Source organism: Salmo trutta, chromosome 22 (genome assembly GCF_901001165.1).
Source record: "Salmo trutta chromosome 22, fSalTru1.1, whole genome shotgun sequence".
Taxonomy (NCBI): Eukaryota; Metazoa; Chordata; class Actinopteri; order Salmoniformes; family Salmonidae; genus Salmo; species Salmo trutta.
The window spans coordinates 49,827,693-49,855,257 of NC_042978.1; the positions used below are offsets into that span (position 1 = coordinate 49,827,693).

The following is a 27,565-nucleotide window of genomic DNA, read 5'->3' on the forward strand; positions in this document are numbered from 1 at the left end:
CCTCTCTCTCTCTCTCTCTCCCTCTCTCTCTCTCTCTCCACAGGGAGAATGTTACAGACACGGGATAATAAACAGCACAACACAGAGAGAGCATCAACAAAAAGAAAGATGGGGAAAAAAGCAGCTGACATAAATAGTGATGGTGAAATATCTTCTAGTGTCCTCAGCTGCATAGAATAATACAACTGTTTCCTGTCTCACCATAGTCAGGTTGGGATATAATACAACTGTTTCCTGTCTCACCATAGTCAGGTTGGGATATAATACAACTGTTTCCTGTCTCACCATAGTCAGGTTGGGATATAATACAACTGTTTCCTGTCTCACCATAGTCAGGTTGGGATATAATACAACTGTTTCCTGTCTCACCATAGTCAGGTTGGGATATAATACAACTGTTTCCTGTCTCACCATAGTCAGGTTGGGATATAATAGAAATGTTTCCTGTCTCACCATAGCCAGGTTGGGATATAATACAACTGTTTCCTGTCTCACCATAGTCAGGTTGGGATATAATACAACTGTTTCCTGTCTCACCATAGTCAGGTTGGGATATAATACAACTGTTTCCTGTCTCACCATAGTCAGGTTGGGATATAATACAACTGTTTCCTGTCTCACCATAGTCAGGTTGGGATATAATAGAAATGTTTCCTGTCTCCACCATAGCCAGGTTGGGATATAATACAACTGTTTCCTGTCTCACCATAGTCAGGTTGGGATATAATACAACTGTTTCCTGTCTCACCATAGTCAGGTTGGGATATAATACAACTGTTTCCTGTCTCACCATAGTCAGGTTGGGATATAATATAACTCTTTCCTGTCTCACCATAGTCAGGTTGGGATATAATACAACTGTTTCCTGTCTCACCATAGTCAGGTTGGGATATAATACAACTGTTTCCTGTCTCACCATAGTCAGGTTGGGATATAATACAACTGTTTCCTGTCTCACCATAGTCAGGTTGGGATATAATACAACTGTTTCCTGTCTCACCATAGTCAGGTTGGGATATAATACAACTGTTTCCTGTCTCACCATAGTCAGGTTGGGATATAATAGAAATGTTTCCTGTCTCACCATAGCCAGGTTGGGATATAATACAACTGTTTCCTGTCTCACCATAGTCAGGTTGGGATATAATACAACTGTTTCCTGTCTCACCATAGTCAGGTTGGGATATAATACAACTGTTTCCTGTCTCACCATAGTCAGGTTGGGATATAATATAACTCTTTCCTGTCTCACCATAGTCAGGTTGGGATATAATACAACTGTTTCCTGTCTCACCATAGCCAGGTTGGGATATAATACAACTCTTTCCTGTCTCACCATAGTCAGGTTGGGATATAATATAACTCTTTCCTGTCTCACCATAGTCAGGTTGGGATATAATACAACTCTTTCCTGTCTCACCATAGTCAGGTTGGGATATAATACAACTGTTTCCTGTCTCACCATAGTCAGGTTGGGATATAATACAACTGTTTCCTGTCTCACCATAGCCAGGTTGGGATATAATACAACTGTTTCCTGTCTCACCATAGTCAGGTTGGGATATAATATAACTCTTTCCTGTCTCACCATAGTCAGGTTGGGATATAATACAACTCTTTCCTGTCTCACCATAGTCAGGTTGGGATATAATATAACTCTTTCCTGTCTCACCATAGTCAGGTTGGGATATAATATAACTCTTTCCTGTCTCACCATAGTCAGGTTGGGATATAATAGAACTGTTTCCTGTCTCACCATAGTCAGGTTGGGATATAATACAACTGTTTCCTGTCTCACCATAGTCAGGTTGGGATATAATACAACTCTTTCCTGTCTCACCATAGTCAGGTTGGGATATAATACAACTGTTTCCTGTCTCACCATAGTCAGGTTGGGATATAATACAACTGTTTCCTGTCTCACCATAGTCAGGTTGGGATATAATATAACTGTTTCCTGTCTCACCATAGTCAGGTTGGGATATAATACAACTGTTTCCTGTCTCACCATAGTCAGGTTGGGATATAATACAACTGTTTCCTGTCTCACCATAGTCAGGTTGGGCTATAATACAACTGTTTCCTGTCTCACCATAGTCAGGTTGGGATATAATACAACTGTTTCCTGTCTCACCATAGTCAGGTTGGGATATAATACAACTGTTTCCTGTCTCACCATAGTCAGGTTGGGATATAATAGAAATGTTTCCTGTCTCACCATAGTCAGGTTGGGATATAATACAACTGTTTCCTGTCTCACCATAGCCAGGTTGGGATATAATACAACTGTTTCCTGTCTCACAATAGTCAGGTTGGGATATAATATAACTGTTTCCTGTCTCACCATAGCCAGGTTGGGATATAATACAACTGTTTCCTGTCTCACCATAGTCAGGTTGGGATATAATACAACTGTTTCCTGTCTCACCATAGTCAGGTTGGGATATAATACAACTGTTTCCTGTCTCACCATAGTCAGGTTGGGATATAATATAACTCTTTCCTGTCTCACCATAGTCAGGTTGGGATATAATACAACTGTTTCCTGTCTCACCATAGCCAGGTTGGGATATAATACAACTCTTTCCTGTCTCACCATAGTCAGGTTGGGATATAATATAACTCTTTCCTGTCTCACCATAGTCAGGTTGGGATATAATACAACTCTTTCCTGTCTCACCATAGTCAGGTTGGGATATAATACAACTGTTTCCTGTCTCACCATAGTCAGGTTGGGATATAATACAACTGTTTCCTGTCTCACCATAGCCAGGTTGGGATATAATACAACTGTTTCCTGTCTCACCATAGTCAGGTTGGGATATAATATAACTCTTTCCTGTCTCACCATAGTCAGGTTGGGATATAATACAACTCTTTCCTGTCTCACCATAGTCAGGTTGGGATATAATATAACTCTTTCCTGTCTCACCATAGTCAGGTTGGGATATAATATAACTCTTTCCTGTCTCACCATAGTCAGGTTGGGATATAATAGAACTGTTTCCTGTCTCACCATAGTCAGGTTGGGATATAATACAACTCTTTCCTGTCTCACCATAGTCAGGTTGGGATATAATACAACTCTTTCCTGTCTCACCATAGTCAGGTTGGGATATAATACAACTGTTTCCTGTCTCACCATAGTCAGGTTGGGATATAATACAACTGTTTCCTGTCTCACCATAGTCAGGTTGGGATATAATATAACTGTTTCCTGTCTCACCATAGTCAGGTTGGGATATAATACAACTGTTTCCTGTCTCACCATAGTCAGGTTGGGATATAATACAACTGTTTCCTGTCTCACCATAGTCAGGTTGGGATATAATACAACTGTTTCCTGTCTCACCATAGTCAGGTTGGGATATAATACAACTGTTTCCTGTCTCACCATAGTCAGGTTGGGATATAATACAACTGTTTCCTGTCTCACCATAGTCAGGTTGGGATATAATAGAAATGTTTCCTGTCTCACCATAGTCAGGTTGGGATATAATACAACTGTTTCCTGTCTCACCATAGCCAGGTTGGGATATAATACAACTGTTTCCTGTCTCACAATAGTCAGGTTGGGATATAATATAACTGTTTCCTGTCTCACCATAGCCAGGTTGGGATATAATACAACTGTTTCCTGTCTCACCATAGTCAAGTTGGGATATAATACAACTGTTTCCTGTCTCACCATAGTCAGGTTGGGATATAATACAACTGTTTCCTGTCTCACCATAGTCAGGTTGGGATATAATACAACTGTTTCCTGTCTCACCATAGTCAGGTTGGGATATAATACAACTGTTTCCTGTCTCACCATAGTCAGGTTGGGATATAATACAACTGTTTCCTGTCTCACCATAGCCAGGTTGGGATATAATACAACTGTTTCCTGTCTCACCATAGTCAGGTTGGGATATAATACAACTGTTTCCTGTCTCACCATAGTCAGGTTGGGATATAATACAACTGTTTCCTGTCTCACCATAGTCAGGTTGGGATATAATACAACTGTTTCCTGTCTCACCATAGTCAGGTTGGGATATAATACAACTGTTTCCTGTCTCACCATAGCCAGGTTGGGATATAATATAACTGTTTCCTGTCTCACCATAGTCAGGTTGGGATATAATATAACTGTTTCCTGTCTCACCATAGCCAGGTTGGGATATAATATAACTGTTTCCTGTCTCACCATAGTCAGGTTGGGATATAATATAACTGTTTCCTGTCTCACCATAGCCAGGTTGGGATATAATACAACTGTTTCCTGTCTCACCATAGCCAGGTTGGGATATAATACAACTGTTTCCTGTCTCACCATAGTCAGGTTGGGATATAATACAACTGTTTCCTGTCTCACCATAGTCAGGTTGGGATATATTACAACTAGTTGCTTCCCCCTGCTGTATCTAGTTGCTTCCCCCTGCTAGTTGCTTCCCCCTGCTGTATCTAGTTGCTTCCCCCTGCTGTATCTAGTTGCTTCCCCCTGCTGTATCTAGTTGCTTCCCCCTGGTGAATCTAGTTGCTTCCCCCTGCTGAATCTAGTTGCTTCCCCCTGGTGAATCTAGTTGCTTCCCCTGGTGAATCTAGTTGCTTCCCCCTGGTGAATCTAGTTGCTTCCCCCTGGTGAATCTAGTTGCTTCCCCCTGGTGAATCTAGTTGCTTCCCCCTGCTGTATCTAGTTGCTTCCCCCTGGTGAATCTAGTTGCTTCCCCCTGCTGTATCTAGTTGCTTCCCCCTGGTGAATCTAGTTGCTTCCCCCTGGTGAATCTAGTTGCTTCCCCCTGGTGAATCTAGTTGCTTCCCCCTGGTGAATCTAGTTGCTTCCCCCTGGTGAATCTAGTTGCTTCCCCCTGGTGAATCTAGTTGCTTCCCCCTGGTGAATCTAGTTGCTTCCCCCTGGTGAATCTAGTTGCTTCCCCCTGCTGAATCTAGTTGCTTCCCCCTGCTGTATCTAGTTGCTTCCCCCTGCTGTATCTAGTTGCTTCCCCCTGGTGAATCTAGTTGCTTCCCCCTGCTGTATCTAGTTGCTTCCCCCTGGTGAATCTAGTTGCTTCCCCCTGCTGTATCTAGTTGCTTCCCCCTGGTGAATCTAGTTGCTTCCCCCTGGTGAATCTAGTTGCTTCCCCCTGCTGTATCTAGTTGCTTCCCCCTGCTGAATCTAGTTGCTTCCCCCTGCTGTATCTAGTTGCTTCCCCCTGGTGAATCTAGTTGCTTCCCCCTGGTGAATCTAGTTGCTTTCCCCTGGTGAATCTAGTTGCTTCCCCCTGGTGAATCTAGTTGCTTCCCCCTGGTGAATCTAGTTGCTTCCCCCTGGTGAATCTAGTTGCTTCCCCCTGGTGAATCTAGTTGCTTCCCCCTGGTGAATCTAGTTGCTTCCCCCTGGTGAATCTAGTTGCTTCCCCCTGGTGTATCTAGTTGCTTCCCCCTGGTGTATCTAGTTGCTTCCCCCTGGTGTATCTAGTTGCTTCCCCCTGGTGTATCTAGTTGCTTCCCCCTGCTGTATCTAGTTGCTTCCCCCTGGTGAATCTAGTTGCTTCCCCCTGGTGAATCTAGTTGCTTCCCCCTGCTGAATCTAGTTGCTTCCCCCTGCTGTATCTAGTTGCTTCCCCCTGGTGAATCTAGTTGCTTCCCCCTGGTGAATCTAGTTGCTTCCCCCTGCTGTATCTAGTTGCTTCCCCCTGGTGAATCTAGTTGCTTCCCCCTGGTGTATCTAGTTGCTTCCTCCTGCTGTATCTAGTTGCTTCCCCCTGGTGTATCTAGTTGCTTCCCCCTGCTGTAGGCTATACTCATACAAATATAAGGATCATTCTATTTGAATCTAGTTGTTGATTTAATTTCTATGGCGTTGTACTATTGTATATTTAGCTCACCACTGTCATATTCAACTGTTGTTTTCATCTCCCAGAGCAGTGCTTTTAGTTGGTTTCATATCTTGTTGTTGTTATCAAGTGGTTGACGTCATCCTGAAATAGGATTCTGTTCTGAAGTTGGACCATCGTTCAGGGCTCCAGGAACACAGCAAGTCATTGTTTAGTAACAGTATCAGCATCACAAGGTCTCTTGCTGTCATGTTTATTACAAGGCTTTTGGTTCTAAGAAGTAGTCTACGCTATTGAACGGTTGTGTCTGGGTTTGAATTTTTTTTTTTAAAGAGATTAATGTTGTCAAGTAACACAGGAAGTCATTGTTAGTGACAGTATCAGCATCACTAGATTACTGTTGATTTATCACAAGAGAACTGTTTATTACATGGCTTTTCAATCTTAAGAATGCCACTTCTTAACTGTTGAAGTTGCATTTTACCGTTTGTATTATGTGGACATGACCGATGGCTGCATCACAGTCGTTCTGTATTGGCCAGATCAGATTTCTATTAGTCATTTTATTACATCAAACCTGTTTGTAGTTGGTTAGGCGTTACAATGTGAGGAACCTTTCCCAGGCTGGGTCCGAGGTGGCACCCTGTTCTCCACACTCTTAGGGAAAAAGAGGTGCTGTCTAGAACCTAAAAGGGTTCTTCGGCTGTCCCCATAGGAGAACCCTTTGAAGAACCCTTTTTGGTTCCATGTAGAACCCTTTTGGGTTCCATGTAGAACCCTTTTGTGTTCCATGTAAAACACTTTTGGGTTCCATGTAGAACCCTTTTTGGTTCCATGTAGAACCATTTTGAGTTCCATGTAGAACCATTTTGAGTTCCATGTAGAACCATTGTGGGTTCCATGTAGAACCCTTTTGTGTTCCATGTGTAACCATTTTGAGTTCCATGTAGAATCCTTTCCTACATGGAACCAAAAAGGTTTCTCCTATAGGGACAGCCGAATAACTTTTTTAGGAAGAGTATACATAGTGCACACATTTTGACAAGGGTCCGCATAGGACAGGAGGGGGCCCTGGTCAAAAGTAGTGCACTATATAGGGCATAGGCTGTTATTTGGAAGGATTTGGGATAACCAGAGATACAGCCTGACCTACAGCGTTTGGTAAAGGGTTCTCTCTCTCTCTCTCTGTCTCTCTCTCTCTCTCTCCGTCTCTCTCTGTCTCTAACCCAGTCTGATGTTACCTGGCACCATGACAGTCCCAGTCTAATGTTACCTGGCACCATGACAGTCCCAGTCTGTTTCAAACAGCCTAATGTTACCTGGCACCATGACAGTCCCAGTCTGTACCTGGCACCATGACAGTCCCAGTCTGTTACCTGGCACCATGACAGTCCCAGCCTGATCTTACCTGGCACCAGGACAGTCCCAGTCTGTTACCTGGCACCATGACAGTCCCAGTCTGTTACCTGGCACCATGACAGTCCCGGTCTGTTACCTGACACCATGACAGTCCCAGTCTGATGTTACCTGGCACCATGACAGTCCCAGTCTGATGTTACCTGGCACCATGACAGTCCCAGTCTGGTACCTGACACCATGACAGTCCCAGCCTGATGTTACCTGGCACCGTGACAGTCCCAGTCTGATGTTACCTGGCACCATGACAGTCCCAGTCTGTTACCTGGCACCATGACAGTCCCAGTCTGTTACCTGGCACCATGACAGTCCCAGCCTGATGTTACCTGGCACCATGACAGTCCCAGTCTGATGTTACCTGGCACCATGACAGTCCCAGTCTGATGTTACCTGGCACCGTGACAGTCCCAGTCTGATGTTACCTGGCACCGTGACAGTCCCAGTCTGATGTTACCTGGCACCATGACAGTCCCAGTCTGATGTTACCTGGCACCATGTCAGTCCCAGTCTGATGTTACCTGGCACCGTGACAGTCCCAGTCTGGTACCTGGCACCATGACAGTCCCAGTCTGTTACCTGGCACCATGACAGTCCCAGTCTGTTACCTGGCACCATGACAGTCCCAGCCTGATGTTACCTGGCACCGTGACAGTCCCAGTCTGATGTTACCTGGCACCATGACAGTCCCAGTCTGTTACCTGGCACCATGACAGTCCCAGTCTAATGTTACCTGACACCATGACTGTCCCAGTCTAATGTTACCTGACACCATGACAGTCCCAGTCTGTTACCTGGCACCGTGACAGTCCCAGTCTGATGTTACCTGGCACCGTGACAGTCCCAGTCTGATGTTACCTGGCACCATGACAGTCCCAGTCTGTTACCTGGCACCATGACAGTCCCTGTCTGATGTTACCTGGCACCATGACAGTCCCAGTCTGGTACCTGGCACCATGACAGTCCCAGTCTGTTACCTGGCACCGTGACAGTCCCAGTCTGATGTTACCTGGCACCATGACAGTCCCAGTCTGTTACCTGGCACCATGACAGTCCCAGTCTAATGTTACCTGGCACCATGACAGTCCCAGTCTAATGTTACCTGGCACCATGACAGTCCCAGTCTGATGTTACCTGGCACCATGACAGTCCCAGTCTGATGTTACCTGGCACCATGACAGTCCCAGTCTGATGTTACCTGGCACCATGACAGTCCCAGTCTGATGTTACCTGGCACCATGACAGTCCCAGTCTGTTACCTGGCACCGTGACAGTCCCAGTCTGATGTTACCTGGCACCGTGACAGTCCCAGTCTGATGTTACCTGGCACCATGACAGTCCCAGTCTGTTACCTGGCACCGTGACAGTCCCAGTCTGATGTTACCTGGCACCATGACAGTCCCAGTCTGTTACCTGGCACCATGACAGTCCCAGTCTAATGTTACCTGGCACCATGACAGTCCCAGTCTAATGTTACCTGGCACCATGACAGTCCCAGTCTGATGTTACCTGGCACCATGACAGTCCCAGTCTGATGTTACCTGGCACCATGACAGTCCCAGTCTGATGTTACCTGGCACCATGACAGTCCCAGTCTGATGTTACCTGGCACCATGACAGTCCCAGTCTGTTACCTGGCACCGTGACAGTCCCAGTCTGATGTTACCTGGCACCGTGACAGTCCCAGTCTGATGTTACCTGGCACCGTGACAGTCCCAGTCTGATGTTACCTGGCACCATGACAGTCCCAGTCTGTTACCTGGCACCATGACAGTCCCAGTCTAATGTTACCTGGCACCATGACAGTCCCAGTCTAATGTTACCTGGCACCATGACAGTCCCAGTCTGTTACCTGGCACCATGACAGTCCCAGTCTGTTACCTGGCACCATGACAGTCCCAGTCTGTTACCTGGCACCATGACAGTCCCAGTCTGATGTTACCTGGCACCATGACAGTCCCAGTCTGTCACCTGGCACCATGACAGTCCCAGTCTTGTAGACGTTGATTGTTATCATGGTGCTGTCTGGGTCGTCTGTCTCTTTGATTTTCAGCTTCCACCCGTTACAGATTCCCTCTGTCTTTATGGATGGGTAGTGAGAGCAGACTGCTGAGCGCCATGCATTTGGCTGGTCAGTGAGGGAGATGAGATGGATGGGTAGTGAGAGCAGACTGCTGAGCACCATGCATTTGGCTGGTCAGTGAGGAAGATGAGATGGATGGGTAGTGAGAGCAGACTGCTGAGCGCCATGCGTTTGGCTGGTCAGTGAGGAAGATGAGATGGATGGGTAGTGAGAGCAGACTGCTGAGCGCCATGCGTTTGGCTGGTCAGTGAGGAAGATGAGATGGATGGGTAGTGAGAGCAGACTGCTGAGCACCATGCATTTGGCTGGTCAGTGAGGAAGATGAGATGGATGGGTAGTGAGAGCAGACTGCTGAGCACCATGCATTTGGCTGGTCAGTGAGGAAGATGAGATGGATGGGTAGTGAGAGCAGACTGCTGAGCGCCATGCATTTGGCTGGTCAGTGAGGAAGATGAGATGGATGGGTAGTGAGAGCAGACTGCTGAGCGCCATGCATTTGGCTGGTCAGTGAGGAAGATGAGATGGATGGGTAGTGAGAGCAGACTGCTGAGCGCCATGCATTTGGCTGGTCAGTGAGGGAGATGAGATGGATGGGTAGTGAGAGCAGACTGCTGAGCGCCATGCATTTGGCTGGTCAGTGAGGAAGATGAGATGGATGGGTAGTGAGAGCAGACTGCTGAGCGCCATGCATTTGGCTGGTCAGTGAGGAAGATGAGATGGATGGGTAGTGAGAGCAGACTGCTGAGCGCCACGCATTTGGCTGGTCAGTGAGGAAGATGAGATGGATGGGTAGTGAGAGCAGACTGCTGAGCGCCACGCATTTGGCTGGTCAGTGAGGAAGATGAGATGGATGGGTAGTGAGAGCAGACTGCTGAGCGCCACGCATTTGGCTGGTCAGTGAGGAAGATGAGATGGATGGGTAGTGAGAGCAGACTGCTGAGCGCCATGCATTTGGCTGGTCGGTGAGGGAGATGAGATGGATGGGTAGTGAGAGCAGACTGCTGAGCGCCATGCATTTGGCTGGTCAGTGAGGAAGATGAGATGGATGGGTAGTGAGAGCAGACTGCTGAGCGCCATGCGTTTGGCTGGTCAGTGAGGAAGATGAGATGGATGGGTAGTGAGAGCAGACTGCTGAGCGCCATGCATTTGGCTGGTCAGTGAGGAAGATGAGATGGATGGGTAGTGAGAGCAGACTGCTGAGCGCCATGCATTTGGCTGGTCAGTGAGGAAGATGAGATGGATGGGTAGTGAGAGCAGACTGCTGAGATGGATGGGTAGTGAGAGCAGACTGCTGAGATGGATGGGTAGTGAGAGCAGACTGCTGAGCACCATGCATTTGGCTGGTCAGTGAGGGAGATGAGATGGATGGGTAGTGAGAGCAGACTGCTGAGCACCATGCGTTTGGCTGGTCAGTGAGGGAGATGAGATGGATGGGTAGTGACAGCAGACTGCTGAGCACCATGCATTTGGCTGGTCAGTGAGGAAGATGAGATGGATGGGTAGTGAGAGCAGACTGCTGAGCGCCACGCATTTGGCTGGTCAGTGAGGAAGATGAGATGGATGGGTAGTGAGAGCAGACTGCTGAGATGGATGGGTAGTGAGAGCAGACCGCTGAGCGCCATGCATTTGGCTGGTCAGTGAGGAAGATGAGATTTCTCACGTCACCGTTATTGTAGAGGTCTGCGGAAAAGGGTTTCTGACCTCCCCTTTAGTAGTGTCTGTTTAAAAGCTTTCCTCGTTGTGTCATTTTTTGGGCCTTTGGAGGGTAGAGAATGGATTCAGTGCTGAGGGGGAGTGGGGACATGGTGCCTGTGGGCCCTGCTGCTGCTGCTGCTCTGTCCTGCGGCCCAGTTGCCATAGCAACCGGTTTGTTTGTCTGCTGCTGTTGCTAGCTAGCGCTAATTTAGTTCAAAAAACAGCAAAAAAGAGTGACAAATCTTCACACCAAAAAACAGAAGATATGTTTTAAAGTTAGTCCGTGCTCCTTTTTGGTTGACTCACTCCGTTTGGTCGTTTGATGTAGTTGTATTAACTCCCCCTGCTAGGTTTGTTCTAGCTCGTTTCTTCTGGCTAGCTTGTTAGCCTGCTGGCTAGGTCTTTGTTGTGTAGCTAGCTAGCTAGCTAGAGTCAAAACTTCTTAACTTGAGGCGCAAAGTAACTTTTTTTTCTATTCTGAATGAATAGAGTTGTTGTTCATCACTTCTTGTCTGGATTTGTTTTTCCATTAGAGTGTTTATCTCATTCTAAAAACAAAAAAATATGAATATATATCAGGAGCTCATGTTGAGCATGACTCTCTCTCTCTCTGTGATTAACCTTTCTTAACATGTGTTCCACATTGTCCACTTACTCCAGTCCTCCCTGCCTTATAACATACCATGTCTGGCACCCTAACTTGCGCTCTATTCCCTATATAGTACACTACTTTTTACCAGGTTCTGTAGCAGTCACAAGCCCACTCGCTGTGGGCCTGTTCAAAAGTAGTGCACTATTTACCATCTCAGACACAGTTACGGAGAGCCTCCCCTTCATATAGTTATTCAGGATTGATAGCTAGGGCAGTTATTGACATGTGATCCGCCAGTACATAGCATTTGGTCATTTTCCTTGTCATCCAGACAGCCCCATGGTGTGTTGGTTGTGCCCTAGTGGTGTGATGGCGACTTTAGGCCAGCATCGTTAGCTGATACAACTCTCTCTCTCTCTCTCTCTCTCTCTCTCTCTCTCTCTCTCTCTCTCTCTCTCTCTCTCTCTCTCTCTCTCTCTCTCTCTCTCTCTCTCTCTCACACACTCCCTCTCTCTCTCTCTCTAACCTCCTTCTCTGTCTCCCTCATCCATCACAGTGTGAGATGACGCCTCACAAGATCTTGAGTTTCATACTAAGCATGTCGTTAAGCAGGTCAGTAAACAGGTCAGTAAGCAGGTCAGCTTAATAACACGTCATGCTGACTCTCAGAGAAAATACAACCCTAAACTTTTCCTCTCTACTGACCACCAGTGGGACTAACTGCCCTAGGATAGGTAGGGCCCGTGTTCTGACCACCAGTGGGACTAACTAACTGTCCTAGGGTAGGTAGGGCCGTGTTCTGACCACCAGTGGGACTAACTGCCCTGGGGTAGGTAGGGCCCGTGTTCTGACCACCAGTGGGACTAACTGTCCTAGAGTAGGTAGGGCCCGTGTTCTGACCACCAGAGGGACTAACTGCTCTAGGGTAGGTAGGGCCGTGTTCTGGGAAGAGTGTGATCGGTGTGGCTCCTCCTGTCTCGGTGGAATAAGGCTGTGCCAGTGTAGGCCTCTGGCCAGGATCCAGGTGCCTCCCTCCATCAGAACCCTCACTCTTCAAACCAGCGTCAAACCAGCGAACAAGTTCACAAGTGGCTCTTTATGTCAGGCATTAGAACTGGTATGGGACTCAAGGAAAAATGAATATTGTCGTTACAGAGGTGGAAGTTTTTAATCCGTCTTTTGAGGCTTTGTCCTTCAATCAGGCATGACAATGACACAAAGACAAGTGTATGTAATGGTCTGTGAAAGGAGTTACTTGAAACCTAGGACAGTGGCTTGAAACCTAGGACAGTGGCTTGAAACCTAGGACAGTGGCTTGAAACCTAGGACAGTGGCTTGAAACCTAGGACAGTGGCTTGAAACCTAGGACAGTGGCTTGAAACCTAGGACAGTGGCTTGAAACCTAGGACAGTGGCTTGAAACCTAGGACAGTGGCTTGAAACCTAGGACAGTGGCTTGAAACCTAGGACAGTGGCTTGAAACCTAGGACAGTGGCTTGTGGAATAGATTTTAAAAAGCTTTGTTTATCATTGGCGGCAGGTAGCCTAGTGGTTAGAGAGTTGGGCCAGTAACCAAAAGGTTGCTGGATCGAATTCCCAAGCTGACAAGGTAAAAATCTGTTGTTCTGCCCCTGAACAAGGCAGTTAACCCACTGTTCCTAGGCCGTCATTGTAAATAAGAATTTGTTCTTAACTGACTTGCCTGGTTAAATAAAGGTTAAATAAAAAAATAAAAAAATCGTCATTGTGATTCTAATGTCCATATGCAGGCTAAGTTTTCAGACATAAACTTTCAACCCTTATTGAAGCATAAAATCACTATGGAAACCATTGGACCAGTCAACCAGGAAGAATGAAATGTCCCTTCAGAGTGCATCAATATGTCCATTTGGAATGCTTCATTATGTCCATTTGGAATGCTTCAATATGTCCATTTGGAATGCTTCAATATGTCCATTCGGAATGCTTCAATTATGTCCATTTGGAATGCTTCAATATGTCCCTTGGAATGCTTCAATGTGTCCATTTGGAATGCTTCAATTATGTCAATTTGGAATGCTTCAATATGTCCATTTGGAATGCTTCAATATGTCCCTTTGGAATGCTTCAATATGTCCCAAGGAATGCTTCAATATGTTCCTAGGGAATGCTTCAATATGTCCATTTGGAATGCTTCAATATGGCCAATTGGAATGCTTCAAGATGTCCATTTGGAATGCTTCAATATGTCCAATTGGAATGCTTCAATATGTCCAATTGGAATGCTTCAATATGTCCCTATGGAATGCTTCAATATGTCCCTATGGAATGCTTCAATATGTCCCTATGGAATGCTTCAATATGTCCAATTGGAATGCTTCAATATGTCCATTTGGAATGCTTCAATATGTCCATTTGGAATGCTTCAATATGTCCAATTGGAATGCTTCAATATTTCTATTTGGAATGCTTCAATATGTCCATCTGGAATGCTTCAATATGTCCATTTGGAATGCTTCAATATGTCCATTTGGAATGCTTCAATATGTCCATTTGGAATGCTTCAATATGTCCATTCGGAATGCTTCAATTATGTCAATTTGGAATGCTTCAATATGTCCATTTGGAATGCTTCAATATGTCCCTTTGGAATGCTTCAATATGTCCCTTTGGAATGCTTCAATATGGTTGCATGGCTGTGTGCTTGATTTAATACACCTGTCAGCAACGGCTGTGGTTGAAATAGCTGAATCCACTATTTTGAATGGGTGTCCTCATACTGCTGTATATATATATATGGGGAGAGTCTGACCTCACCTGGCTGTTAACTCTTCCTCTCCTCCTCTTCCTCTGCAGAACCATTTTGACCAGGGACTTTATCTGTCTTAACTCTACCTCTGCAGAACCATTTTGACCAGGGACTTTATCTGTCTTAACTCTACCTCTGCAGAACCATTTTGACCAGGGACTTTATCTGTCTTAACTCTACCTCTGCAGAACCATTTTGACCAGGGACTTTACCTGTCTTAACTCTACCTCTGCAGAACCATTTTGACCAGGGACTTTATCTGTCTTAACTCTACCTCTGCAGAACCATTTTGACCAGGGACTTTACCTGTCTTAACTCTACCTCTGCAGAACCATTTTGACCAGGGACTTTACCTGTCTTAACTCTACCTCTGCAGAACCATTTTGACCAGGGACTTTACCTGTCTTAACTCTACCTCTGCAGAACCATTTTGACCAGGGACTTTACCTGTCTTAACTCTTCCTCTGCAGAACCATTTTGACCAGGGACTTTACCTGTCTTAACTCTACCTCTGCAGAACCATTTTGACCATGGACTTTACCTGTCTTAACTCTACCTCTGCAGAACCATTTTGACCATGGACTTTATCTGTCTTAACTCTACCTCTGCAGAACCATTTTGACCAGGGACTTTACCTGTCTTAACTCTACCTCTGCAGAACCATTTTGACCAGGGACTTTATCTGTCTTAACTCTACCTCTGCAGAACCATTTTGACCAGGGACTTTACCTGTCTTAACTCTACCTCTGCAGAACCATTTTGACCAGGGACTTTATCTGTCTTAACTCTTCCTCTGCAGAACCATTTTGACCAGGGACTTTATCTGTCTTAACTCTACCTCTGCAGAACCATTTTGACCAGGGACTTTACCTGTCTTAACTCTTCCTCTGCAGAACCATTTTGACCAGGGACTTTACCTGTCTTAACTCTTCCTCTGCAGAACCATTGTAAACTATAACATCTGAAGACTATGTCCTAACCCTATGCTTCCTTGTCTTCTTTTCCTTGTCCTCTGTAGAACCATGTGGGCCAGTGAAGGAGAGGTTCAGGTGACAGCCCGGATGGAGACCACCCCTGCCATGGGCGTACCTAGTATCTCTGTTTCCCAGAAACAGACCCCTAAAAAATTTGGCCCTGTGGTGGCCCCTAAGCCCCAGTTCAACCCCTACAAGACGGGAGACCCCATTGACCATGCGGAAGGTAAGAGATGGCAGGGGATTCAGACACTGATAGCTGGTACGTGCTTCATACAGCAAGTGGCGCTAAAAGGGTGCGTGCGTTGCAGGAGAAACTGAAATGTTCGTTGGCCACAATCAAGGGTCAAGGGTCAAACAAGGTGGTAGGAGTTGGGCCTGTAGACGAAAGGTTGCCTGTTCAAATCCTGTCGGGCGTTTGGAGAGGGGAAAAAAAAGGGGGGGATATTGATCTAGCAACTGGAAGGCTGCTGGGTTCATATCCTAACAACAATCCCCTACCGTTGGGCCCTTGATCAAGGCCCTTAACCCCACAACATACTCTCCATCCAGGGGTGCTGCACAGCAGCTTGACCCTATGCTCCTTTCTACTGTATATCTGTGTGGTGTGTCTGGGGAGTTGAGAAATGAAGGGAACGGAATATTCATTTCTGTTGTTCGCTGAGACCTCCTATGTAGCCCCAGTACTGACTCCTATCCAGGGACTGAGACCTCCTATGTAGCCCAGTACTGACTCCTATCCAGGGGCTGAGACCTCCTATGTAGCCCCAGTACTGACTCCTATCCAGGGACTGAGACCTCCTATGTAGCCCCAGTACTGACTCCTATCCAGGGACTGAGACCTCCTATGTAGCCCCAGTACTGACTCCTATCCAGGGGCTGAGACCTCCTATGTAGCCCCAGTACTGACTCCTATCCAGGGGCTGAGACCTCCTATGTAGCCCCAGTACTGACTCCTATCCAGGGGCTGAGACCTCCTATGTAGCCCCAGTACTGACTCCTATCCAGGGACTGAGACCTCCTATGTAGCCCAGTACTGACTCCTATCCAGGGACTGAGACCTCCTATGTAGCCCCAGTACTGACTCCTATCCAGGGACTGAGACCTCCTATGTAGCCCCAGTACTGACTCCTATCCAGGGGCTGAGACCTCCTATGTAGCCCAGTACTGACTCCTATCCAGGGGCTGAGACCTCCTATGTAGCCCCAGTACTGACTCCTATCCAGGGACTGAGACCTCCTATGTAGCCCCAGCACTGACTCCTATCCAGGGGCTGAGACCTCCTATGTAGCCCCAGTACTGACTCCTATCCAGGGGCTGAGACCTCCTATGTAGCCCAGTACTGACTCCTATCCAGGGGCTGAGACCTCCTATGTAGCCCCAGTACTGACTCCTATCCAGGGGCTGAGACCTCCTATGTAGCCCCACTACTGACTCCTATCCAGGGACTGAGACCTCCTATGTAGCCCCAGTACTGACTCCTATCCAGGGGCTGAGACCTCCTATGTAGCCCCAGTACTGACTCCTATCCAGGGGCTGAGACCTCCTATGTAGCCCCAGTACTGACTCCTATCCAGGGGCTGAGACCTCCTATGTAGCCCCAGTACTGACTCCTATCCAGGGGCTGAGACCTCCTATGTAGCCCAGTACTGACTCCTATCCAGGGACTGAGACCTCCTATGTAGCCCCAGTACTGACTCCTATCCAGGGGCTGAGACCTCCTATGTAGCCCCAGTACTGACTCCTATCCAGGGGCTGAGACCTCCTATGTAGCCCCAGTACTGACTCCTATCCAGGGGCTGAGACCTCCTATGTAGCCCCACTACTGACTCCTATCCAGGGACTGAGACCTCCTATGTAGCCCCAGTACTGACTCCTATCCAGGGGCTGAGACCTCCTATGTAGCCCCAGTACTGACTCCTATCCAGGGGCTGAGACCTCCTATGTAGCCCCAGTACTGACTCCTATCCAGGGGCTGAGACCTCCTATGTAGCCCCAGTACTGACTCCTATCCAGGGGCTGAGACCTCCTATGTAGCCCAGTACTGACTCCTATCCAGGGACTGAGACCTCCTATGTAGCCCCAGTACTGACTCCTATCCAGGGGCTGAGACCTCCTATGTAGCCCCAGTACTGACTCCTATCCAGGGACTGAGACCTCCTATGTAGCCCCAGTACTGACTCCTATCCAGGGACTGAGACCTCCTATGTAGCCCCAGTACTGACTCCTATCCAGGGGGCTGAGACCTCCTATGTAGCCCCAGTACTGACTCCTATCCAGGGACTGAGACCTCCTATGTAGCCCCAGTACTGACTCCTATCCAGGGGCTGAGACCTCCTATGTAGCCCCAGTACTGACTCCTATCCAGGGACTGAGACCTCCTATGTAGCCCCAGTACTGACTCCTATCCAGGGGCTGAGACCTCCTATGTAGCCCCAGTACTGACTCCTATCCAGGGGCTGAGACCTCCTATGTAGCCCCAGTACTGACTCCTATCCAGGGACTGAGACCTCCTATGTAGCCCCAGTACTGACTCCTATCCAGGGGCTGAGACCTCCTATGTAGCCCCACTACTGACTCCTATCCAGGGGGCTTTAACCTCCTATGTAGCCCCACTACTGACTCCTATCCAGGGGGCTGAGACCTCCTATGTAGCCCCAGTACTGACTCCTATCCAGGGGCTGAGACCTCCTATGTAGCCCAGTACTGACTCCTATCCAGGGGGCTGAGACCTCCTATGTAGCCCCACTACTGACTCCTATCCAGGGGGCTTTAACCTCCTATGTAGCCCCACTACTGACTCCTATCCAGGGGGCTGAGACCTCCTATGTAGCCCCAGTACTGACTCCTATCCAGGGACTGAGGCCTCTGTCCTGGACAGCCCGATACTGACTCCTATCCAGGAGGCTGAGCTCAAATACAGATTTATGATTGTAATATGTAGCGAACTCAACCGTTTTCTGTCCAGCTCCCTTGTCCTGTGAGCTGTGATTTAGCTACCGTAGCATTTCTTTACAAGCCAACCGTGCTTCACATGACCTTTCCATGACCTTATATGAAAGACAACACCATACTCCTCTCTTTCAACATTAAAGAAATCCAAGGGCTGTGTAAACAAAACAACAACAAAAAACTCAGACCTTGAATTCATCTTTTTAAATCTGTTGAAAAATACCAAAATAGAGTTGCCTTAATTAATATCATGTTAATGCAAATATCAAGAAATGTGCAGAGGGAAAGAAAATAGAGAAATTATAGAAAAGTAAAACACATAATAATAAAAGTAATAATAGATACACAATGAGTAACGATAACTTGGTTATATACAGGAAGTACCAGTACTGAGTAGATGTGTAGGGTACAAGGTAATAACATGGTTATATACAGGAAGTACCAGTACTGATTTAATGTGTAGGGGTACAAGGTAATAACATGGTTATATACAGGAAGTACCAGTACTGAGTAGATGTGTAGGGGTACGAGGTAATAACATGGCTATATACACAGGGTACCAGTACTGAGTAGATGTGCAGGGGTACGAGGTAATAACATGGCTATATACAGGAAGTACCAGTACTGAGTAGATGTGTAGGGGTACGAGGTAATAACATGGCTATATACACAGGGTACCAGTACTGAGTAGATGTGCAGGGGTACGAGGTAATAACATGGTTATATACAGGAAGTACCAGTACTGAGTAGATGTGCAGGGGTACGAGGTAATAACATGGCTATATACACAGGGTACTAGTACTGAGTAGATGTGCAGGGGTACGAGGTAATAACATGGCTATATACACAGGGTACCAGTACTGAGTAGATGTGCAGGGGTACGAGGTAATAACATGGCTATATACAGGAAGTACCAGTACTGAGTAGATGTGTAGGGTACAAGGTAATAACATGGTTATATACAGGAAGTACCAGTACTGAGTAGATGTGTAGGGGTACGAGGTAATAACATGGCTATATACACAGGGTACCAGTACTGATTTAATGTGTAGGGTACAAGGTAATAACATGGCTATATACAGGAAGTACCAGTACTGAGTAGATGTGTAGGGGTACGAGGTAATAACATGGCTATATACACAGGGTACCAGTACTGATTTAATGTGTAGGGTACAAGGTAATAACATGGCTATATACAGGAAGTACCAGTACTGAGTAGATGTGTAGGGGTACAAGGTAATAACATGGCTATATACACAGGGTACCAGTACTGAGTTGATGTGTAGGGGTACAAGGTAATAACATGGTTATATACACAGGGTACCAGTACTGAGTAGATGTGTAGGGGTACGAGGTAATTGAGGTAGATGTGTACATATAACTAGGAATAAAGTGACTGATTTAGTAAACAGTAGCAGCAGTGTGATGTGATGAGTCAACAAAAATAAAATGTGTGCAAACAGGGTCAATGCAGGAAGTGAAATAGTTAATGTAATATCTACCTGGACTAACTCTCTAACTAACTATTCATCAGTCTTATGGCTTGGGGGTAGAAGCTGTTCGAGGACCTGTTGGTTCCAGACTTGGTTCACCGTTAGTCATATTAGTCATATTTCTAATCAGTAAGCTTTTTAAGAAATAAAACACTGTTACTATGGAAACCGCTATAGAACAGAACCGCTATGAGCCAATTAGTGAGTGAAAGACAGAAAAACAAATACCTAATAATAATAATAATAATAATAATAATAATAATAATAATAATAATACTCTGTACAGGAAATGAACCAACAGCCAAAGTCAAACCAGTATTTGTTCTGAAAGCTTTGTGTAGAGAATTTGGAAAGGATTTGACTCTTAAGCAAACGGGAGACTGACTTCCTTAGAGCAGGTTTCTGTGGCTTTAGATGTGAGATGCATTTTTATTTCATTTTATTTAAGCCTTTTATTTAACCAGGTGGCCAGTTGAGAACAAGTTCTCATTAACAACTGCGACCTGGTTAAGATAAAGCAAAGCAGTGCGACACAAACAACAACAACAGAGTTACACATGGAATAAACAAACATACAGTCAATAATACCATAGAAAACGTCTATATACAGTGTGTGCAAATGAGGTAGGATAAGGGAGGTAAGGCAATAAATTGGCCATAGTGGCGAATAGTTACAATATAGCAATTAAACACTGGAGTGATAGATGTGCAGAAGATGAATGTGCAAGTAGAGATACTGGGGTGCAAAGGAGCAATACATTTTAAATAAATAACAGTATGGGGATGAGGTAGTTGGATGGGCTGTTTACAGATGGGCTATGTACAGATGGGCTGTTTACAGATGGGCTATGTACAGGTGCAGTGATCTGTGAGCTGCTCTGACAGCTGGTGCTTAAAGTTAGTGAGGGAGATATGAGTCTCCAGCTTCAGTGATTTTTGTAGTTTGTTCCAGTCATTGACAGCAGAGAACTGGAAGGAAAGGCGGCCAAAAGAGGAATTGGCTTTGGGGGTGACCAGTGAAATATACCTGCTGGAGCGCATGCTACAGGTGGGTGCTGCTATGGTGACTAGTGAGCTGAGATAAGGCGGGGCTTTACCTAGCAAAGACTTATAGATGACCTGGAGCCAGTGGGTTTGGCGACGAATATGAAGCGAGGGCTAGCCAACGAGAGAGTGGCTTTACGGAAGAGTGTCCAGAAAAAAAGCCATTGCTTAATGAAAAAAATAAGCAAACACGTTTGGTGTTCTCCAAAAGGCATGTGGAAGACTCTCCAAACATATGGAAGAAGGTACTCTGGTCAGATGAGACTAAAATTGAGCTTTTTGGCCATCAAGGAAAACGCTATGTCTGGCGCAAATCCAACACCTTTCACAACCCTGAGAACACCATCCCCACAGTGAAGCATTGTGGTGGCAGCATCATGCTGTGTGGATGTTTTTCATTTGCAGGGACTGGGAAACTAGTCAGAACTGAAGGAATGATGGAGGGAGCTAAATACAGGGAAATTCTTGAGGGAAATCTGTTTCAGTCTTCCAGAGACTTGAGTCTGGTACGGAGGTTCACCTTCCAGCAGGACAATGACTCTAAGCATACTGCTAAAGCAACACTTGAGTGGTTTAAGGGAAACATTTAAATGTCTTGGAATAGCCTAGTCAAAGCCCAGACCTCAATCCAATTGAGAATCTGTGGTATGACTTAAAAATTGCTGTACACCAGCGGAACCCATCCAACTTAAAGGAGCTGGAGCAGTTTTGCCTTGAAGAATGGGTAATAATTCCAGTGGCTAGATGTGCCAAGCTTATAGAGACATACCCCAAGAGACTTGCAGCTATAATTGCTGTAAAAGATGGCTCTACAAAGTATTGACTTTGGGGAGGTGAATAGTTATGCACGCTCAAGTTTTCTGTTTTTTTTTGTCTTATTTCTTATTTGTTTCACAATAAAACAGATTTTGCATCTTTAAAGTGGTAGGCATGTTGTTTAAATCAAATGATACAAACCCCCCCAAAATCTATTTTAATTCCAGGTTGTAAGGCAACAAAATAGGAAAAATGCCACTTTCGCAGACTTTCGCAAGCCACTGTACATAGGACATGTTTCGATCAGGGCCTTCCGATCCACCTGGACATGTTTCGATCAGGGCCTTCCGATCCACCTGGACATGTTTCGATCAGGGCCTTCCGATCCACCTGGACATGTTTCGATCAGGGCCTTCCGATCCACCTGGACATGTTTCGATCAGGGCCTTCCGATCCACCTGGACATATACTTTAAAGTTAGAGGCATTTACACAGGGATAAAATAAAGAATCGTTCAGTCAGCGTAGATCGGTGTGTGAACTAAAAGATTTGTTCAGTCAGCATAGATAGGTGTGTGAACTAAAGAATCGTTCAGTCAGCATAGATCGGTGTGTGAACTAAAAGATTTGTTCAGTCAGCATAGATAGGCGTGTGAACTAAAGAATCGTTCAGTCAGCATAGATAGGCGTGTGAACTAAAGATTCGTTCAGTCAGCATAGATAGGCGTGTGAACTAAAATAATCGTTCAGTCAGCATAGATAGGTGTGTGAACTAAAGAATCGTTCAGTCAGCATAGATCGGTGTGTGAACTAAAAGATTCGTTCAGTCAGCATAGATAGGCGTGTGAACTAAAGAATCGTTCAGTCAGCATAGATAGGTGTGTGAACTAAAGAATCGTTCAGTCAGCATAGATCGGTGTGTGAACTAAAATAATTGTTCAATCAGCATAGATCGGTGTGTGAACTAAAGAATCGTTCAGTCAGCATAGATAGGTGTGTGAACTAAAAGATTCGATCAGTCAGCATAGATCGGTGTGTGAACTAAAAGAATCGTTCAGTCAGCATAGATAGGTGTGTGAACTAAAAGATTCATTCAGTCAGCATAGATCGGTGTGTGAACTAAAAGAATCGTTCAGTCAGCATAGATCGGTGTGTGAACTAAACGCTGACATCAGCGTCAGCTATCCTGCTACGGAGCGTTTTGATGTCGAGATGCACGCAGCCTTACTTGAACGTGACGTTTGACAGTCAACAGAAAATGTCTCAGTAACGGCATTGACACGGCATTCAGCTTCCTGTTTAACCTAAATTATTAAGGGTCCTATTTTTTATTTCAACTAATATCGGTATTACACGGAGGTTTCTGGAACCGTAGCCCTCCTTTATATCGGCATGCCCTATTATCTATCTAGTACACTACTTTTGACCAGAGCCCTATTATCTATCTAGTACACTACTTTTGACCAGAGCTCTATTCCCTGTCTACATTTACATTTACATTTCAGTCATTTAGCAGACGCTCTTATTCAGAGCGACTTACAGTAGTGAATGAATACATTTCATACATTTTTCCCCTCGTACTGGTCCCCCATGGGAATCGAACCCACAACCCTGGCGTTGCAAACGCCAAGCTCTACCAACTGAGCCACACGGGTCTAGTGCCCTACTTTTGACCAGAGCCCTATTCCCTGTCTAGTGCCCTACTTTTGACCAGAGCCCTATTCCCTGTCTAGTACACTACTTTTGACCAGAGCCCTATTCCCTGTCTAGTACACTACTTTTGACCAGAGCTCTATTCCCTGTCTAGTGCCCTACTTTTGACCAGAGCTCTATTCCCTGTCTAGTGCCCTACTTTTGACCAGAGCCCTATTCCCTGTCTAGTACACTACTTTTGACCAGAGCTCTATTCCCTGTCTAGTGCCCTACTTTTGACCAGAGCTCTATTCCCTGTCTAGTGCCCTACTTTTGACCAGAGCCCTATGGTGCCATTTGGGACAAACCCTATGAATATGGTTCTTTATCTTCCAGTAAGGGGCAGGCCCTTCACCAAGCCTCGCTGTATGTCTCTCGTTGCTAAGGTCTCCTGGGCCTTTGTGGTTCACACTTCTGCTAATGGTTATACTAACAGTAATGTTACTGGGTAATAAACACCGTCAAACCAGAACTCGTACTTTCCCTTTTTAAACATATTACCTCAAACAGACTGCCTCAGACTGCCTCAGACTGCCTTGCATAATATGTATATTTTGACTGTGTTACCACACGGTAACAGGAATTACCACAGATAAGTACGCACGCATGTACACACACACACACACACACACACACCATGATAGTGCTACTGTGATTGGTCAGTGGCTGCGTTCTGAATATCTCTCTCATTCAGTCAAATGTTACTCCCTCATCGTTTTCTTATCTTCTACAGTGACGTAGTAGTCCTTTCATCCCAATTACTGTATCTCTGTAAGCAAAGTACCATTTATAGCCTTAGATTATACTCTCATTGACCCATCTCCACCCCTATTGCAGTCACGTTCAAGGTCAAATACATATTTAAAACTGTTCAGTATCATAGAGCTACCCGCTCTACAGCCACTACATTACAGGGTATAAACACCGCTCTACGGCCACTACATTACAGGGTATAAACACCGCTCTACAGCCACTACATTACAGGGTATAAACACCGCTCTACGGCCACTACATTACAGGGTATAAACACTGCTCTACGGCCACTACATTACAGGGTATAAACACCGCTCTACGGCCACTACATTACAGGGTATAAACACCGCTCTACGGCCACTACATTACAGGGTATAAACACCGCTCTACGGCCACTACATTACAGGGTATAAACACCGCTCTACGGCCACTACATTACAGGGTATAAACACGCTCTACGGCCACTACATTACAGGGTATAAACACCGCTCTACGGCCACTACATTACAGGGTATAAACACCGCTCTACGGCCACTACATTACAGGGTATAAACACCGCTCTACGGCCACTACATTACAGGGTATAAACACCGCTCTACGGCCACTACATTACAGGGTATAAACACCGCTCTACGGCCACTACATTACAGGGTATAAACACCGCTCTACGGCCGCTACATTACAGGGTATAAACACCGCTCTACGGCCGCTACATTACAGGGTATAAACACCGCTCTACGGCCGCTACATTACAGGGTATAAACACCGCTCTACGGCCGCTACATTACAGGGTATAAACACCGCTCTACGGCCGCTACATTACAGGGTATAAACACCGCTCTACAGCCACTACATTACAGGGTATAAACACCGCTCTACAGCCACTACATTACAGGGCATAAACACCGCTCTACAGCTACATGTTAGTGACATGGTGGTGCTGTTTGGTTTTGGTGAGAGCTTTTGTTATGGTGGTGATGTTAGTGACATGGGTCACAGCTTGTATGCCCTGTTCTGTATGTAATTCATTGTTACGTGTGTGTTTGCCATTTCAACATATTTTATCCAAAGTGACTTACGTTAGCGCCGACAGACATGTTGATATTGGCGACTCACAGGTCCACACATGCACACTAGTATTTCTTCATCATTTATAACTGTTCATGTTTTTTTGGGGCTGTTAAACATTTATCCTTTGGTAAGCTTTCATAGTCATCATATTAACATCCAGAAACAGTTTTTTAAAATGTGTTAATTTAAAAAATATAATAATAATTGTTATTCAACCTTTTATTTAACTAGGCGCATATCTCCAACTCATGCAAATGTAGTTAACAGCACAATCGTCTCCTAATTTGTTTGTCCTACAACCAACGATTCATAATTATAGTGCAATGTATGTGTCCCAAACAGTACCCTGTTCCCTATATAGTGCACTACTTCAGTCAGTAGGCCCTGTAGTACACTACTTAGCGAATAGGGTGCCTTTTTTTCAGATACGGCCAGTCACATGGAACATTGAAAACAGGAAGTGGATCTTACAGTTGATAACAACAGAACAGTAAGAAAGCACCTGGTTTACATTCTGTAGACAATGGGGTGTTTGTACCCTGATACAATGTACCATAGGAATACATTGAGTCTGAATCCAAAATGCCAACCTATTCCCTATATAGTGCACTACTTTTTGAGTGGCCATTGTCAACTGTAGTGCACTATACAGGGAATAGGGTGGCATTTGGGATGTAGGTTAGATGGAATACTGTCAGTATGTTCGATAACCATCTAATTTTAGTGCTTGGAGTCATTGAGTTCATACATGCCAAATGCCAAGGGCAGCATTTGTATTTATTCATTTATTTATTTATTTATTTATTTATTTTATTTAAGCCTTATTTTACCCGGCAAGTTGACTGGGAACAGATTCTCATTTACAGGAACGACCTGGGGAATAGCTACTTCGATATAGCCGTTTACATTTTGTTAGGCATAAGGCTATTTGATTATCATTGTAGTAGTTTATGTTTTAATCTAGAAATGGAGACAGACAGCAGTCAATATGTTTTCCATTGAGGATCTGTTGGACTGTTTTCTGTGTGAAGGATACTGCCAGGAGAGAGAACACACGTTATGATGCGGTATGATGCCTTCTTCCCACAGCAGCTGTACTGATGCGGTATGATGCCTTCTTCCCACAGCAGCTGTACTGATGCAGTATGATGCCTTCTTCCCACAGCAGCTGTACTGATGCGGTATGATGCCTTCTTCCCACAGCAGCTGTACTGATGCGGTATGATGCCTTCTTCCCACAGCAGCTGTACTGATGCGGTATGATGCCTTCTTCCCACAGCAGCTGTACTGATGCGGTATGATGCCTTCTTCCCACAGCAGCTGTACTGATGCGGTATGATGCCTTCTTCCCACAGCAGCTGTACTGATGCGGTATGATGCCTTCTTCCCACAGCAGCTGTACTGATGCGGTATGATGCCTTCTTCCCACAGCAGCTGTACTGATGCGGTATGATGCCTTCTTCCCACAGCAGCTGTACTGATGCGGTATGATGCCTTCTTCCCACAGCAGCTGTACTGATGCGGTATGATGCCTTCTTCCCACAGCAGCTGTACTGATGCGGTATGATGCCTTCTTCCCACAGCAGCTGTACTGATGCGGTATGATGCCTTCTTCCCACAGCAGCTGTACTGATACGGTATGATGCCTTCTTCCCACAGCAGCTGTACTGATGCGGTATGATGCCTTCTTCCCACAGCAGCTGTACTGATACGGTATGATGCCTTCTTCCCACAGCAGCTGTACTGATGTGATATGATGCCTTCTTCCCCCACAGCTGTACTGATGCGGTATGATGCCTTCTTCCCACAGCAGCTGTACTGATGGGGTATGATGCCTTCTTCCTACAGCAGCTGTACTGATGCGGTATGATGCCTTCTTCCCACAGCAGCTGTACTGATGCGGTATGATGCCATCTCATTTGGAAACAACCAAGCTGTGTAGAACAGGTCTAGCCGTGAGACGGGGCCCTAGCCATGAGACGGGGCCGTGAGACGGGGGCCCTAGCCGTGAGATGGGGGCCCTAGCCGTGAGACGGGGCCCTAGCCATGAGACGGGGCCCTAGCCATGAGACGGGGGCCCTGGCCGTGAGACGGGGGCCTAGCCATGAGACGGGGCCCTGGCCATGAGACGGGGGCCCTGGCCGTGAGACGGGGCCCTAGCCTTGAGACGGGGCCCTAGCCGTGAGACGGGGCCCTAGCCGTGAGACGGGGCCCTAGCCGTGAGACGGGGGCCCTGGCCGTGAGACGGGGCCCTAGCCATGAGACGGGGGCCCTGGCCGTGAGACAGGGCCCTAGCCGTGAGACGGGGCCCTAGCCGTGAGACGGGGCCCTGGCCGTGAGACGGGGGCCCTGGCCGTGAGACGGGGGCCCTGGCCGTGAGACGGGGCCCTAGCCGTGAGACGGGGCCCTAGCCGTGAGAGGGGGCCCTAGCCGTGAGAC

The 27,565-nt window shown here is 46.2% G+C and overlaps 1 protein-coding gene across 4 annotated transcripts in view; it reads left to right on the forward strand.

The window, feature by feature from the left end:
* The window catches only part of LOC115158899 (lipoma-preferred partner homolog), a 357,166-nt gene that overhangs the window by 85,072 nt on the left and 244,529 nt on the right, over window positions 1–27,565 (forward strand). For 2 of the 4 annotated variants that reach the window (XM_029708324.1, XM_029708325.1), the window contains one exon: window positions 15,411–15,592. In XM_029708324.1, coding sequence (XP_029564184.1) covers window positions 15,415–15,592 — 178 coding nt within the window. In that variant the 5' untranslated portion in view covers window positions 15,411–15,414. Of the gene's footprint in view, window positions 1–12,166; window positions 12,230–15,410; window positions 15,593–27,565 lie in introns of those variants that run through there. The other 2 variants (XM_029708322.1, XM_029708323.1) reach the window with 2 other exon arrangements.